Source organism: Schistocerca cancellata, chromosome 1, assembly GCF_023864275.1.
Source record: "Schistocerca cancellata isolate TAMUIC-IGC-003103 chromosome 1, iqSchCanc2.1, whole genome shotgun sequence".
NCBI lineage: Eukaryota > Metazoa > Arthropoda > Insecta > Orthoptera > Acrididae > Schistocerca > Schistocerca cancellata.
The window spans coordinates 1,100,613,655-1,100,631,752 of NC_064626.1; the positions used below are offsets into that span (position 1 = coordinate 1,100,613,655).

The following is an 18,098-nucleotide window of genomic DNA, read 5'->3' on the forward strand; positions in this document are numbered from 1 at the left end:
ACACGCAAAATACATTCAACATTATTTTGAAGATGTTACAACAAATTTGCGGCACGTGATGGTCTGTCAAATTTGTTTAATTTCGTTAAATGAATTTTGAAAATATATGTTTCAGCATGTGAAGTAGTAAGCCGAGTTGCCAAACAAGATGGGATGGTGATCGTAAATAAAAGAAATATGTGATACACAGTGAGCCTGAGTGTATGTGAAACCACTGAGTTTGCTGTCGAAGGAAAATGCTCCCAAATCTAATGCCATTATCATCGCGATCGCATGCACCACTGCTGAAGTAAACAGTTCGTGTCTGGCGACATAGAAGCTCATTGCTCATTGTTAACAATGGCGACGAGCAAAGACTTCAACAATAGTAAATGGCTGGAGGTAACGTGAACCGTTGCGTAGCATCAGTCTGAGGAATTCAACAGTCGAGTAAAGAGCCGTAAGGAACTTTCTGACAGTTGCTTGATCCAGTGAAGACTCTTAGCGTCCGTTGTAAGTATCAACTGCCTTTAATTTCATTGTCCACTTGAACTGTCAGCGATTATTCACAATATGAAGGCTGAGATATAAAAAGTGTGCGATAACAGACGCAGTCTTTTGTATAGGCCTACTGTGGCGCACTATGGGAATTTCGGAAGATACAGATTCTTGGCAGTCGGAGAGGTGAATATGCATTAAGGGGAGGCAGCTGAAATGCAGATAAATACGGATCCACAAAATTTTCTGTTATTTACTAATGACGGAAGAATTTGTAGAGATATAATTTCTTTTACATCTGTATTAGTATAGAGGGAATGCAATGTGCTGTCGTACGCTTCGGAACGAACAGGTAGCATTCACACAGCTCTCATTTGTACTCACATGATTCATGTGGAAAGATTTCCGATGTAACTGTTTGCGCATAACTGGAATCAATAGACTTAGAACGCGCAATTGTGGATAGAACTAGACACATGGGGCATTCGATTTCGGAAATCGTTGGGGAAATTAATATTCCGGATTCTCCAGTATCAATAGTGTGCCGAAATACCAAATTTCAGGAAATTACCTCTCATCGCGGGCAACGCACTGCCCAACGATCTTCACGAAACGAAAGAGAGCGGCATAGTCTGTGCAGAGTTGTCAGTGCTAACAGCCAAGCAACAATGCGTGAAATAACCGTAAACATCGACTTGGTACGTACGACGAAATATCCGTTAGGTTGGTACTGCGAAATGTGTCGTTAATAGGCGACGGCAGTAGACGACCGTCGCGAATGCCTCTGCAAACAGGCGCCGTCTACATCGGCTCTCCTATGCTCGTGACCATATCGATTAGACGCTAGACTACTGAGAAACAGTGACGTGGTCGGATGAGTCCGAATTTCGGCAGATAAGGGCTACACCTACATCAGTATGATTACTCTGCTGGTCACAATAAAGTGCATGGCAAAGGGTTCAATGAACCACCTTCAAGCTGTCTCACTACCGTTCCACTCTCGAACAGCGCGCGGGAAAAATGAGCACTTAATTTTTTTTGTGCGGGCCCTGATTTCTCTTATTTTATCGTGATCATTTCTACCTATCTAGCCGGGTGGCAACAAATGGTTTTCGCGATCGTAAGAAAAAACTGGTGATAGAAAGTTCATGAGAAGATCCCGTCGCAACGACAAACGCCTTTGTTTTAATGATTGCCACTCCAATTTACGTATAATGTCTGTGGCACTATCTCCCCAACTTCGCGATAGTTAAAAACGAGCTGCCCTTCTTTGTACTTTATCGATCTCATCCGCCAGTCCCATCTGAAGCGGATCCCACACCGCACAGCAATACTGCAGAATAGGGCGCACTAGCGTGGTGTAAGCTGTCTCTTTAGTAGATCTGTTGCACCTTCTAAGTGTCTGTCAATGAACCGCAGTCTTTAGTTTTCTCCACCCACAACACTATTTATATGATCGTTCCAATTTAGGTTATTTTTAATTGTAATCCCTAAGTATTTAGTTAAATTTACGGCCTTCAGATTTGTGTGACTCATCGCGTAGTCGAAATTTAGCGGATTGCTATTAGTAGTCAAGCGAAGAACTTCACACTTTTCTTTATTCATTCTCAATTGCAAGTTTTCGCACCGTACGGACATCTTATCTAAATAATTTTGCAATTAGTTTCGGTCATCCGATGACTTTACAAGACAGTAAATGACAGCATCAACTGCAAAAACTCAAAGAGTGCTACTCAGATTGTCTCCTATGTCGTTAATATAGATCAGGAACAATAGAGGGCCTATAACACTTCTCGCCGGATATTACTTCTGTTTTACTCGATGACTTTCCGTCTATTACTACGAACTGTGACCTTTATGACAGGAAATCATGAATCAAGTCGCACAACTGAGGCAATATTCCATAGGCACGCAGTTTGGTTACAAGACGCTGGTGAAAAACGGTGTCGGAAGCCTTCTCGAAACCTAAAAATATGGAATCAGTTTTACATCCCCTGTCGATAGCACTTCATGAGTATAAACAGCTAGTTGTGTTCCACAAGAACGATATTTTCTGAAACCGTGGTGACTATGTGTCAATAAATCGTTTCCTTCGAGGTGATTCACAATATTCGAAGACAACATATGTTCCCAAACCCAACTGCAAATCGACGTTAGTGATATGGACCTGTAAATTAGCGGACTACTACTATTTCCGTTTTTGGGTATTGATGTGTCTTGAGCAATTTTCCAGTCTTTAGGTACGGATCTTTCTGTGAGCGAACGGTTGTATATAATTGTTAAATATGGAGCTATTGTATCAGCCTAGTCTGATAGCTGATGCTAGGTTTCGAGTGTGGCGCAGACGCTATGAAGCATGGTCCCAAGGCACCTGCAAGGCACTGTTGAATCTGTGGTGACTCCAAAATGTTAATGTTTGACCACTTTAATGATTGTATGCAACAGCATTTTAACTGTTGGACAGTCGTATTAATAAGTATATGGTCCTTCAGTTGCCGTTGTAGGCTTGTTATTAAAACTTTGTCGTAGATATTAGCTGTTTTCCTGATAAACGGTCCGATGCAGCTCGATGTGGCGAGCGCCACCTATGGCGCGCAGGACGTAGCGCATTTGACGACCGTGCGCCTAGTATAACAAATGTAGTGGCGGAGGACATAGGGTGCTACATGCAGTTTTACTTACGATCGAAATAGGTTTTTATCTGTTGAAGTTATTTTATTTTATTGATCTTGACGAAGTCGCTGGGCAAAGACAGCTCATGTAAGTAATTTGTTATCAGATACGTAATTTATAAGTTTATGTGTAGATTATATTACTGGTCTAGATGTTATTTTGATCACCTTAGGACTTCTGAAGAAGGCTATATTATTATAGGAGAAACCATGGTCAAAGTTTAGGATCAAAATAATTAGTGCAACTGTGGGCTGTTTTTCATACGAGACGACTCCACAATGGCGTGGGCTGTGTTCACATCTAATGGACTGGGACCTCTGGTCCAACTGAACAGATCATTGGCTGGAAATGATTATGTTCGAACACCTGGAGACCATTTTCACGATTCATGAGTTTCAAATGGACAAACAACGATAGAATCGTCGTCACATTTGTTCACAGTTAGTATGAAGAACATTCTGGACACTTCGAGTGAATAATTTGGTCACCCACATCGCCCGACATGAATCGAACTTTTATGGGACGTAGTCGAGAAGTCAGTTCGTGAATAGAATCCTATACCGGCAACACTTTCGCAGTTCTGGACAGCTATAGAGGCACCCAAGGTTGAATATTTCTGCATGGGACTTCCGAAGACTTGTTGAGGACATGCCACATCGATTTTCTGCACTATGCCGGGCCTCACGATATTAGAAGGGCATGGCATTTTTCACCTCATAGTATTTATAAACGGCTGGCGACCGTGATTTGTGTGTAGACTCAAAAACAGGATAAACAGGCAATGTTCCCGCAGAGACGTTGCCTGCTGCTCAGTCTTTACAGTGTTCCAGTGAAATACCACCCCTCCTCCACGCTGAGCCCGCATCTCGTGGTCGTGCGGTAGCGTTCTCGCTTCCCACGCCCGGGTTCCCGGGTTCGATTCCCGGCGGGGTCAGGGATTTTCTCTGCCTCGTGATGGCTGGGTGTTGTGTGCTGTCCTTAGGTTAGTTAGGTTTAAGTAGTTCTAAGTTATAGGGGACTGATGACCATAGATGTTAAGTCCCATAGTGCTCAGAGCCATTCCACGCTGAGACGGTGGGGCACCGGGATTCTACGGGTTCTCATCCTGATGATGACGTGATGCAATCCGACACCGGAGCTGCATTACCAGTCTCTCCTGTACCTGATGTTACTGTAAGTCGTTCTGAGTTATGCTCTCCGATTTCCGATGAGTGCAGTGGAGATGGCTCCTCTATTAAATCGGAGCTTGACGTGCCCCCAACCCTTCCACATCAAGAGTGAATGTTTTCACGGAGTGGTGTGAAACAGCGTTTTGAACCTGCACGTGCAGCGGCGCGTCGTAGAAAGGAAAACGAGGACTCCTCGGCTCCCGGTAAGGAGGATTAGAATGATACGTTCTTTCCACCACCTCCGGACGTTGAGGAGAGAAGGGCGTGATGACTGCTTTTTCCTTAGTGTTATTTCATTGACCTTACATGTGATAACGGATGCAGGCATATACATTTCTCACCCTCAGTATTAATACGATATGTTCCCGATTACGGCTTGCTGCATTACGCCAGTTTATTTACGATTCCCAAGCTAATATCGTGTGTTTACAAGAGGTGTTGTTTGATGTGTTTTGTCTTCCTGGATACTCTATGTTTTTCAATGTCGCGCCTGAAAATTCTACCGGTATGGCTTTGCTTTATCGAGATGGAATCCCGCTGACGGACTTCGAAATGCTAGATGATGGTCGCGGTACAGGCTGTAGTTTCTCTTTCTTTACGCTCCGTCTGGATCCGGTCGTTCATCCGACCGCGCGCTGTTTTATAAGGAAGAATTTGTTTATTTATTTCGACGGAATCCACGAAAGGTTTTGTTGGGGGTGGGGGGGGTGCGATTTTAACTGCGTCTTACGTCGTGTAGATCAGACCCCAATTATACATATTGTCGTGAACTTAATGATACGGTGACGTCTTTGCATCTCCAAGATGCTTGGGCAGCAGATATCCTACACTGGTGCTGTTTACGTTTTTTACAGCTACTTCAAGTAGCCGACTGGACCGCTTTTATTTATCTGCCCCTATATGTAGTCAGGTTCTATCGATTGATGTAATTCCTGCCAGTTTCACTGATCACTCTGCTGTTTCAGTTACTTTTAACCACGTCCCACAGCGGGTCCATCTTTTGCGCCCTTTATGGAAGCTAAACACTACATCTCACGAACCCCTCTCTGGGAGGCATCGTCGCAGACATACGGCGGCTGACATTCCAGTCCCAGGCGCGTTATCCCTCAGTTCTAGAATGGTGGTTTACCTTTGCTAAACCTCGGACTCGAAATACACTCAAGCGTTTTAGCGCTGAAAAAGCGGCTGAAATAAGGCGAACCAGGGAATTTTACTATGCTGTCCTTTGCCATCTTTACGATAACGCTCATGATACCCCTTGAGATTCTTAGACGTCCACCGTGTGAAGGCAAAACTTCTACATCTCAAACGTAGGCACATGGATGGTGTCCGCTTGCGATCCCAGCCTCCTACAATCGTACAGGATGAGTTGGCCTCTCTCTATCATCTTCTTCGGCTTCACAAACGATCTCAAAGGACGTGTCTTACTACCATTCGTTCTCTGGATGGGCGTGAGTGGTCATCCCAATCTACTATCATGCGTGAACTTTACCATTACTTTTCTGACCTTTACACTGAAGTGCATTCAGACCGTCTAGCGTCTGTTGATTTTACCTCCATCCTTCTTAGTGTTGTAACGCCAGCTCTCCTGGAAGAGTTTATCTCTGTATTCAATCGCGATGACATATTTGATATTGTAGCTCGTACTCCCTACCACAAATCGCCTGATTTCGATGGCCTTCCCAGAGAATTGTATATTCGAGTTTGGCCCCTGATAGGAGATACGATAACTTCTATGGTGAATGAAGTATTCCACGGAGGCCTTAACCCGCCCAGATTTAAGGTTGCTAAAATTGGCCTGATCCCCAAGAAGTCGGGACGTTTGCGTATGGACCAGGTCCGCCCGATAACCCTCTTCAACTATGATTGTAAGATAGTGGCGCAAATGGTAAATAGCAGACTATCGGTGTTGTTGGCTACCATCATCGCGAGCCATGTTAGTTGTCTTCCGGGTCGTACCCTCCTGAATCCCGTTGCTGAATGTCATGATCTAATTTCAATTGCTTCCACCATTCCCGTGCCATGCGCTTTGATTTTCATTGATTTTTACCATGCGTTCGACCGCGTTAATCATGGTTTTCTCGTGCGAGTATCGACGACTGTCGGTTTTAACGATGCTGCGTGACGGTTGTTTAGCTCACTAATTACTGGTATTCGGGCGTCCATTGACGTAAATGGCCGTCTTACTTCCCCCATCGCGGTGTGTCAGGGCGTCCTTCAAGGGAGTCCACTATCTGTGTCACTCTACGGTCTGTTTCTGGAATCCTTATGCGATCTATAACTGCTCATGTGGGTGGCTGGTCACTGTTGGGGGAAAGATTTACCATTCGCGCATATGCTGATGACGTTATGGTTCTTCTCCGTACCCCTGATGATATACCACGGCTGAAGGAAGTTTCGGATGCTTTTTGTCGTCTTACTGGAGCGCGGGTTAATGACCAGAAATGTCACTTACTCGGTTTGCGAGGATTTGACGCTCTTGAAATTCAATGGGCTTTTAAGGTCACCCGCTATCCATCGTTAGGTGTTATAATTGACAGTTGTCCGCTAAAGATGGCTACGAAAACTGGAAGTCTGTCACGGATAAGATTCAGGGACTAATCATTGAACACGAGCGTCGCTCTCTCTCACTCCTTCATAAGGTCCGGGCCATGGAAACGAATGTGTTAGGTAAGGTTCATTTTACTGCACAAATCTTTCCACTTCCTGCAATGATGTACCGCAAGTTGTAAAGTTTAACTGGCAGGTTTATCTGGTCCAACTCTATATTTCGCTTGCGTTATGGGGTCATGGCGCGCCCCCATCGCCTGGGAGGTTTGGGCCACCCTGACATTCGAGGTAAGGCTTCTGCCTTATTCATCCGTCGCACCGTTTTAACATGTCTACGCGTTCCCCAGTCACTTACAGCTCGCTTTCATGACTGTATCCGATTGGCGAGTTTAACACCTCCAGTAGATATTAGTAGGATTAGTTATAAACTAAGGCACGTTAAGGAATTTTTTCTTGAAGTCAGTTATTTAGGAGTAAATATCCTTTCCCAGGCGAATCTCTCCCTAAAAATGCTGTTTTGCCGCTCGCCAATTCCTCATAGCACTCCCTCCGCGGAAGCCCTGTCGCCAGAAACGAATTGGAAGATTGTTTGGTCTAACGTTAGCCTCCGGATTTTCCCGATGGAAGTGTTGTCCTTGTGGTACCAAGTTGTTCATGGTATTGTACCTACCAACGTGCGACTTTTTCCTATTGGCCTCAGTGTGACGGATCGTAGCACTACACTGTATCATCGGTTGATCTCCTTCGGCTTCGTCGACTAGCTTTTCTCCTCAGGACGTCGGAGGCGGCTATCTAGGGGGAGATTCTCGTGTATCCCGATTCAACCTTCTTTCCCCGGTCGAAGAACAGTGACATCATGTGGCTTGTTGGACATTATGTCCACTACGTGATGGTGAATGGATATCACGCAGATCCGATTGCCTTTTATCAATATATGGCCACAGCCCATTGGACGTGGCTCAGGATGCCACGTCATCCAGAGCTTTTTTCCCCATATGCTGTATCTTGTTTTTCATCGACAAGGAGTTGGATGAGTCGCAATTCCACCCCTCCCCTTTTGTGACCACTCTTGTTTGGATTTAAATGTTTCAAGATATACAAGCGACGGAGGAAAAAAGGTGAGGGCACGTTAAAATTAACGCCATATTCCTTCATATACGTTTTTCTGATTTAAACATTTTGTTTTTATTGAAATGGCCTTTGTTGTTTTATTTTTAATTGATTGCCTTAAATAACTGATTTTCAGGGAGAAAAAAAGCGGTAGCATCTAGCACTAAGGATCAAAAAGCTCTGGGTGCCGGGCTAGACCCCAGCTAATGCATACATTTTATCTATAGATCATCAGCATTGGCACCGAGTACTTTTCAACAGGATTGTCAAATATACTGGGGATGTGGGCAGAGGTTTTATGCAACCTCTGAATCTTGATGTGGGAACTATCAGTAATGAGGAATAATCATTAGTGGTCAACGGTATGAATGAGTGAAATGCAATGCAAAACCTAGTATTAACAACACATAACATGTGTACACATGAAATGTGGCCTCTAACTGAGAGAGTGTCTTCAATGTCTCTCCATTGGCAAAAGAGTCAGATCTAGCCTATCATTTGCATATGCAGGAATGGGCCTTTCCAAGAGCAGGTGACCATGAGAAAATGATTGAACTTACCACAATGCCGTTATATTCTACGACTTCGGATATGAAACTAAAAGATCTGAAAAACGTAACTGTAAAGGCTCAATGTAGATATAGTTGTGTAGATGAAGTGAAATTTAAAGAACTCCAGGATTTCTGTTCTGACTAATGAAGAATAGTATTAACAGTACCAGAAAATGATGTAACGAGGGTGGAACTCATTTCGAGTAGGAAGGTAGGACACAAAGTTGAAGTACTATGAACTGTTCAGTGACATGGATAATCTCAACAGAATCTGCAGGGAACCATCACCAACGAATGTAGCTCAGGTATACATGTTGAGTGACGAGCAGAAGTTGAAGAGATGGATACAGAGTATGACGACATTGAAAGCAGGATCTAAGGCTAATAACCATGGGGATTGGAACACGGTGGTGCAGAAAGGAACAACAGAGTTATGGGAGGCCACGCGGGATTAGCCGAGCGGTCTCAGGCGCTGCAGTCATGGACTGTGCGGCTGATCCCGGCGGAGGTTCGAGTCCTCCCTCGGACATGGGTGTGTGTGTGTGTGTGTGTTTGTCCTCAGGATAATTTAGGTTAGGTAGTGTGTAAGCTTAGGGACTGATGGCCCTAGCAGTTAAGTTCCATAAGATTTAAAAAAAAAGTAATGGGAGAATATGGTGTCAGTGTTAGAAATAGAGAGGATAAAGACGCCATGAGATGTGAAATAAATTTATGTTGGTAAATGCTGTGCACAATTACAGAATCACAACAGAAAGAGATCTACTTGGAACAGGCTCGAATGTATAAGAAGATAGCACGTAGATTACAACTTACTGACACAGATATTTCGAAGTCAGATACTGGGGTTTAAGACATACACAGAAGCATTTAGAATCAGATCACAATTTAGCAATGATGAAGAATAAGCAAAAGTTTGAAGCGAGATACTCGAATTCTGAGGTAGGGGAAGATGTTATCTGAGGCTGTAGATGCTACGATAGTGAGTACCACAGTAGGCTGTTCACTTTAAGAGGAGTGGACATCTCTTAAAAGGACGATAAAGGGAGGTAGACAGAACAAACATAAGTGGAAGCGAGGTAAGTGGGAAGGAACAATGGTTAACATAAGAGACAATTTTCAGGAACGAAAAAAAGAGGAAATTATTTACAACCACTGTAGCGTGACTGTTTTATCGTGTGAATTTCCTTTATTCCAACATGTTTATAATACACATTACCTACCAGTTTCAGCTCTTTGTCATTATCCAACATAAATCTCATTGGTGATGTGTGTGTCACGCTTAAAAATTTCAGCAGTGGTGTGTCCTTTCTCACACCACTGACTGCTAAACAGTGGTGACTAACGAAGACATAAGCAATAATCAGTGGCTGGAGGCAACTATGCTATTGGGTAGCATCATTCTGAGGAATTAAACGTTAACGTTGTGACCCATTCTGGAACTTATGTACATTTTTTCCATTGAAGACTACCTTAATTATCAACTACTTTTCGTGCCATTGCCTGATGATGCTGATAGTTATTATTTTAGAATCTGAGGGTTGAGATATGAAACTGTGTGATAATAGAGGCAGCAGGCCTATAATGGAGCTCCGTGGAAAGTTCGCAACATAGAGCTTCGAATCTTGTTAGTTCGAGAGTAGTATGTCAGTTAATGGGAGACTACTGTAAAGTGTATAAAACTGAATCTTTAACATTTCCGTTACTTAACTATGATGTAAAGTAATTACACACACGTAATTTCATTTACATCGGTGCTAAGTTGTAGTTGTAGTGTATTTTATCGACATTGCTATATAAATTATTTTACTACACTTCTCAGACCAAATACTTCACTCTGTAGCGGAATGTGAGCGAGAGTGTGAGAGTGGACTGTCCCTCCCACACTCACCCACCACATTTTGAAATGTGACACACACACCAACATAACGAACGCTACACATTTGAAAACGGCCAAGGGCTGAAACTGGTTAGTAATGTGAAACATATACGTGGTTCATTAAATGCACTTTGCATAATAAAACTGACTGCCTACGGTGGTTTAAAAAGGTTTCATCATTTAGAAGCTACTTTGAAGCTGTGAACCCAAACATGAAGTAACTGAAAGAGGTACAAAAATCTTCAGAAAAAACCATAGCTATGTAATTGACTTATCAATGATATGAATAGGAACTCAAGTAATCTAAAGCAATCAGGTGCGGGAACAATGCGAAGATATCGGAAAGGAAATGGTCTTCAGAATGTCGGGTTCAGCGTGTACATAATTCAGAGGCAAGAGAAATGGCCTCAACATTTAGAGCACATACGGAATTCCACCGTTGAACCCAGGAGAGAGCTCGATAAGTGGAGAGCGTTTGTTGAATGTGTCCAACTGGGAAGGACCTGTTTACAGAAGTGATATAAGAAGAAATGGGAGTCGTTTTGGAAGACACAGAGGGTTGATTAACAGTGTCAGAGGGTAACCAAGCTACTGAAAAATCGTAACTAAAGATTGAACAAGAAATAGATAATATTCCTTCAGCACTTCTAGAACCTTTATGTAGGATCTACTATACTCCTATTTTAACGATGTGTTGTAATTAGTACTAATTTAAATTTTTAACTAAATTCTTCAAGCCTATCATGCTAATTCCGATACTGCTAGTACTCTGTCAATGTTCGACACTTATATGGAATACTTCCAGAAATAAAGAAACAGGGTATCAGTCAATGCTGCGCTACCTGTATTCTTGGGAATTACGTGAACTAACGAGGTATCTCAGTTGTCATTTTCAGTGAAACATATAAGTATGGTAGTCTTTATTTCGGTAGCTTCCGATCACTCGTTGTCCTCGTCAAAAATAAATCATCAGAAATTCAAGGTGTTGTATACGCCGTCGACAATTGCAGATCATGGTTGGCGAGCTGATTCACGACTTTGGAATATAAGCCAGACATTCACCCAGAACGTATTCGGGCACGGTGGACACGCCCCGTGCCTCGTCATGAATATGCGGCCACAAAGTCCTCAATCGTGTCTTTTGAACACCTCACTACGCTCATTCAATTTCGGGACAATCATGACGCAAAAACCAGTAAACCGCATGTGACGGAACGTTTAATATGGTTGAGTTGAGGTAATGGGCACGGTTTACTGTAGGAATGTTATAGCGTATAGTACTTGACACGGGTCTTCTCTGACGCAGATGTTACGCCGTTTGTGCCCTTGCATCCGCCGGCGTGCCGCTGACCGCGACGAGCGGAAGAAGCTGAAGAAGAACCAGAAGGCGCAGGTGAGTAGTGGCGCTCTACGTCACACCAATAGCATACAAAACTTACTCTCGGCAGGATACCTCTCCCTGTGTCATACTTAGTTGTTTGAACCGAAAACTTGATATACATCTTTAAATGACGATTTGCGTGTGCCCATCGATGTGGCTATTGCCAATATCAACTTTCGTTTTGCACCCTCGGACAGGCAACACGCCAAATGTGTTTGCAAGATTGACTACCCAGTAGATGAGAATTTTTGATGCTGTAGGTGAAGGTAGGTCGGCAATATGGTAGGGCTGCCTTTCATTTGTGGTAAAAAATTTTCAAATGTGTGTGAAATCTTATGGGACTTAACTGTGAAGGTCATCAGTCCCTAGGCGTACACACTACTTAACCTAAATTATCTTAACCACAAACACACACACCCATGCGCGAGGAAGGACTCGAACCTCCGCCAGGACCAGCCGCACATTAGTCGGACACTAAGCGAAACTCGATGTGTAAAAGTGCATTTCGAGATAGTTTACCCTTTGCAATGACCTGATTACGGAGTAAGTCTACGGATGCTACACACTTTTATTCTCTATTATTATACGAGATTATCTCCGGTTGTTGGAGCTAAATGCCTTTGATAATTATTTAGAAGGCATGCGAATAAATATCATGCGAATAGCAGAAGAAAAGCATCAGCCTTATTATGTTTGATGAAGACCTGGGGTTTTCAGTCGACGGCTTGGACTTGCACCCATCTCAGACAAACTACGGGAAAGCAGGTTAAGACGATACGGACACGTCATGCGAATTAAAGCAGACTCGGAGGCAAGAATAGCTATGCACCTGGGCACAAATGGCCGACGACCTCGTGGCAGATCCAAGACACGATGGCTGGACCGTATCAAGAAAGATACGGAATTCATCAATTCCACCTACACAGAAGCACCTCACAGACCCGAATGGAGTCAGATGTACCAAGAAGACGACGCTGCTGGCGCGGGATAAACGCTAGAAAGCAGTAAAACAAGCCTACGATTTTTCGAAGGAGTCACCTCAGTCACACCATTCATACTACGCTTACACTGCAGTATATTGGCAGTAAATAATTAATACGAACTTCCACTTTTGTTTCTGACAGTTGATTCTCCTTCATAGAGGAGTCAGTGACTTTCTCAAATGCCTACGTGTTCTGCCTGGCGTCAGCATATGCCGAGTACGACTGCTTAAAGGATAAATGAACGACTGACATAACCAACAGAAGTAATGGGACCTGTCCTTGTACAGATGTAGAAAGGACAATGCGCCAGCTATAGAGGGTGCAGACCAGCTACTGCTAGGATCTCGCTTACCGGACGCTGAGCATTTGCTCACTTTTCGTGACTAGCTGCTACCATACCCACATTTAGGGCTGATAACTACAGTTAAGGTAAGGAATGAGGGGGTTCTACGCAGAATCGGAGAGGAAAGGAATATGTGGAAAACACGGATAAGGAGAAGGGACAGGATGATAGGACATCTGCTAAGACATGAGGGAATGACTTCCATGGTACTAGAGGGAGCGGTAGAGGGCAAAAACTGTAGAGGACGACAGAGATTGGAATACGTCAAGCAAATAATTGAGGACGTAGGTTGCAAGTGCTACTCTGAGATGAAGAGGTTAGCACAGGAAAGGAATTCGTGGCGGGCCGCATCAAACCAGTCAGTAGACTGATGACACAAAAAAAAAAAAAAAAAAAAAAAAAAACTACAGTTGGTCTCACACTCTCACACTCATTACCGTCGGGCACACTGTCGTTGACGACGTAAACAGGCACTACACCCAATAGGACCTCGCGAGAGGAATCTACAACCTACAGTCGTAGTTACAGCAACGTGCGTACATGTCGAAGGAAATGAGTATGAATAAAATAAACTTTCCCCATTTAGGATGGTGATCCTTTACAACACAGACTAATCGTAGTGACACACGTTATTAAAATCTTTCATGCCGCAAAAAAAGCTGTCGCTGCATTCAGCGAATCGCCTTACTGTATCGGCACAGATGGCACAATTCTTCACAAAGTCAACTCATATCATAAGAAAATGTTCAGATGAGGGATGCACGATGATGGCGAAGCTTCGATGCTAATTTCTATTTCAACACTCACGTCTGCGCACCGATGGCAGTCAATAACCGACGTTAAATATTGAATTTGGAGAATGATGTTAGTAGCTGATATTTACTGGTAGAACTCACTGAGTCTGTCTTCTCTCTCATTCCTAACACCAAGCCCATACTCTCCAGTAACCCTTTCTTCTACTCGTTCCCCTACAACCGCATTCCAGCCCCCCATTACTAACAGTGTTTCATCCCCTATTACTTATTGAAATACCCGTTCACTATATTCATATACTTCATCTCTTTATTGTCAGCTTTCGACGTCGGCATGTGTACATCTACTATTATTTTCGGTATTTATTTGCTGTCTATTCTAATGAGAACAACCCTATCACTGAACTGTTCACGGCAATACACTTTCTGTCCAACGTTCCTATTCACAACGAATCCTACTGCTATCATACCAATCACTGCTGCTGTTGATATTATCCTATATTCAACTGACTATAAATTGTTGTGCTCCTTCGATTTATTTCATTGACCCCCCACTATATCTAGATTAGGGCTTTGCATTTATAGTTTCAGAATTTATAGCTTCTCTACCATGTTCAGACTTCGGGCATAATCACATCCGGCTCTCAGAACATTATCCTTTCGTTCGTGACTTAATCTTTTTCTCACGGTCACCTCCATCTTCTCAGTCTCCGGTGTCTTTTTCCAGTGGGGATAGCATCATGACACTTTTTCAATTCACAGTCCACAGATCCTGTGGATACACATAATGCGTCTATAATGCAGCGGTTTCCATTGCCTTCTGCACCCTCAAGCAGTTGATCATTGCTTATGTTCCACCTTTATGGGCAGCTTTCCGCCGCAAGGGCAAGAGTGTGCCCTGAACGTCAGTCCGTTCCTGTGCCCTCTTTGACAAAGTCGTTTTCAGAATAACGTTTAGTTCTTTTGCCGGAAGTTATCCTATGCAACCCTAAAACGTTACTGATTCATCTTCTGGAGTGGCGCAAAAAGTTGCAACCATGTTAATCGACAGAAAAGACTAGTGGCCCTCATTGGCTGCAGTATTTTCCTGTGTATCATTTCGACTGTGGTTACCTCGTTTTGAAGTAACCCATTTTAACTACACAAATTCAAATGTATAATTTCACGTACACCTTAAAATAGTAAATTGGTGAGCACCCCTTACGACCTGATTAACGTAGCTTCACCAGAATACACTGACAGCATTAACGAGGAGTTAGATGACATAAACGAAAGTTGGTAGCAGTCTTTCTACATCTGGAATAAGATGACTTTTTAAATTTCTCACGCGTCGCCTGACAGTGGCGTTAGTAGCAGCACTATGAGTTTTCAATCACGTTTCCTTTAAATACAGTCTCTAACGGTCGTAAAAGTTAATTATTTTTGAGACGAGACATGGTTAATAGATGACAGTAAAGAACGTCGTTGTCAACACCTCACTTAGTTAGAATAGGACCGTGTGATAGAGCTACGAGAAGGTGGATGTTCCTTCTGCAATATTGCAGAGATATTTGGAAAGAATGTAGCTACTGTACTTGATTGCTGGCAGAGATGGTCACGAAAACGTACGATCGCAAGAAGACCAGGCCCCGAATGGGCAAGTGACACGACTGATTGGGAAGACCATCGTGTGCGGCGTATATGTGTCACATGTAGTACTGACTCAGCAGCAACAATATAAGCAACAATATCGTTTACTTTAAGGATATCGCCGAGCCAGACAACCTGTAACTTGCATTCCACTGACCCTTAAACACATTTATATACGACTTCAGTGGAGTTAGGGGAAAGCTCATCGTATGGCACGGTGGAATACTGTAGTGTTTCATGACGAAAGCTGGTTCTACCTCCATACTAGTGTTGGTCGTGAGTTGGTTGGAAGGAAGAGCCAGTTGAGGTCCTGCAAGCAGTCTGTCTGTGTGCTTGATCCATTAGAGCAACACCTAGAGCTACCGTCTGAGGTGCAATTTCATATCACAGTTGGAGCGCTGTCATGGTTATCCCACTCACCCTGACCGCAAATTTGTACATCAGTCTGTTGATCTGACGTTTTGTGCTGGTATTTATGTACAACATTCAAGGCTTTGTCTCATAGATGGTTAATTCTCGCCCACATACCGCTGTTGTAACCCAAAATGATGTTCAGGATTTCGACATAATATCTCGGCCTGCCCAAACACCAGATCAGTCTCCAATCGATCGTATGGGGCATTATCCATCGACAACTCCCGTGTGATCTACAGCTATCTGTAACGGTCCCTGTATTAACTGAATTGACTGACCAGGTGACACAGGCATCGATCTCCATTCCACAAACTGATATGTGGCATCTATATAACACAATGCTCACACCTTTGCATGTATTATTAAAATTTCTGGTGCCCTGTTCACTCTTCCATTAACCTGTGATCTTGTAATATCTATCAGATAATATTTTACTTAGACAAATGCATTATCCATTTTCATTAATCAGCAATAATTATGTTTTCGTGTTGCGCTTTTCTCTTTTCAGTGAACATACAAAAACAGATATTACAAGCCCGTAATCTGAACCAGTACTGCATACAAGAAAGTCAATCCTAATGCAGAATATCCTTCTGATTCCAGGCTTATGATGTCTCCGACACCATGTGCAGTGGCTACACTGCCACTGCCGAGCAACAGCCGCTGCCACCGACGCTGCCACAACCGCCTTCACCGACGCCACCGCCGCCTCCCAACACCTCAGGCGGCGAGACCACAACTACTGATGAGCTGCTGCCCACCACCAACCTGGGCAATGGCGACGTTAATGTTGCTTATGACTCACTGGCCCCCACCAGCTCGCCTAGTGGAGATAGTAATGCTGCTGAGTTGCAGCCCCCCACCTCCTTTTACAATGGAGACAACACTGCCGACGATGAACTGTCTCACCACACTGTATTCGAAGGCAGGGACACCACATCCACTAATGAACTGCTGACCCCCACTGTCTTGCACAGTGACGTCATTATTACTGCTGAACTGCAGCCCCCCACGACACTGGGCAGTGGCAACATGGCTGCCAACGATGAACCACCGCATCCCACCATCCTGGATGTTCACGGTGCCACATCCACTAGTGAGTTGCTGCCTCCCAACAACGCTGGCAGTGGCGACACTAATACCGCTGAGTCGCTGCCCCCCACCACCTTCGGCAGCCGCGAAGCGTCTACCGATGTTAAGCCACCATGTCCCCCCATCTTGGATGGTGGCTACTGCACGTCCACTAATGATCTGAAGCTGTCCACCGCCTTGGGCACTGACAATACTATTCCTTCCGAGTCACGGCCCCCCACCACCTCGGGCAACTTCAAAACAGCTGGCAATGATCAACTACTGAATCCCACCATCTTCCAAGATGGTGTCAACACCACTGAATTACCTTCATTGCTCCAGGTAGCTGATATTGCACCATCAGCCCTACAGGGTGTGCTTCTCACTGGCCCTCCCCCAAAGCAGGCGTTCCACAAGATTTCCAAAAAGAAAAGCCCATCTGATCAGCTGGTATATCTTCAAGGCCCTCCACCATTTCCCGCTTTTGGAAATAAAATGTAATGTTATCAGTTTCTGGTTGGCACTCAAAATTAATAAAGTTTATGAAAGCATCTTGGTTATTAATGTTGAATTTTATGGCTTGTATTGCAAAATGTGTTGCTGAATCTTTGATGTCAGCTATAATATCATGTATCATCCCATGTACACATGTGGCATAGTACTGCGCCAGCCTTCAGAAATGACCAAACTCCGAAATCAAACGATTAGACACTACAGAAGCACAGTGACACAAAGTGAGAGCAACGTCGCACTGCAGAAATCAATACCTTAGTTTCACTCAGTTGTACTTAAGAAGCGCATGACAAGAGTCTGCCACGTCATTTCTATCGTGGAAGTATGTTACTCGATTGTACATGTAAAATTACACCTAAGATAACCAGCCGGTTTAAACTCATGTATTGGAAATATCGTCTGTACAGATCACAAATGAGACACCTTTACTAGGAAGTTGACATTCTCATTATATCCCGCACAACGTACCGGTATAAAGACGTTCTGTACTGTAAAATTGCCACAGATACTATTATTGGTTTCAGGGGCTAGTGGTAGCTACCGGAATGTGATAAACTACTGGCCATTAGAATTGCTGCACCACGAAGATGACGTGCTACAGGCGCG

General features: G+C 43.7%; 1 protein-coding gene across 1 annotated transcript; it reads left to right on the forward strand.

Annotated features, from left to right (window-relative positions):
- The first annotated feature begins 339 nt into the window (after window positions 1-339).
- LOC126130781 (mucin-2-like) lies at window positions 340-17,480 on the forward strand. Its single transcript, XM_049915170.1, has 3 exons — window positions 340-381; window positions 11,713-11,799; window positions 16,512-17,480. Exons 1-3 carry the CDS (start codon window positions 340-342, stop codon window positions 17,478-17,480), a joined length of 1,098 nt encoding a protein of 365 aa, XP_049771127.1.
- The last annotated feature ends 618 nt before the right edge of the window (window positions 17,481-18,098 follow it).

Bases quoted from the DNA above. Each gene is read 5' to 3' on its own strand.
- LOC126130781 (XM_049915170.1), top strand. From the start codon at position 340: ATGGCGACGAGCAAAGACTTCAACAATAGTAAATGGCTGGAG. The intron at 382-11,712 runs GTAACGTGAACC...TCTCTGACGCAG, and splicing joins ACAATAGTAAATGGCTGGAG to ATGTTACGCCGTTTGTGCCC. The intron at 11,800-16,511 runs GTGAGTAGTGGC...TTCTGATTCCAG, and splicing joins AGAAGAACCAGAAGGCGCAG to GCTTATGATGTCTCCGACAC.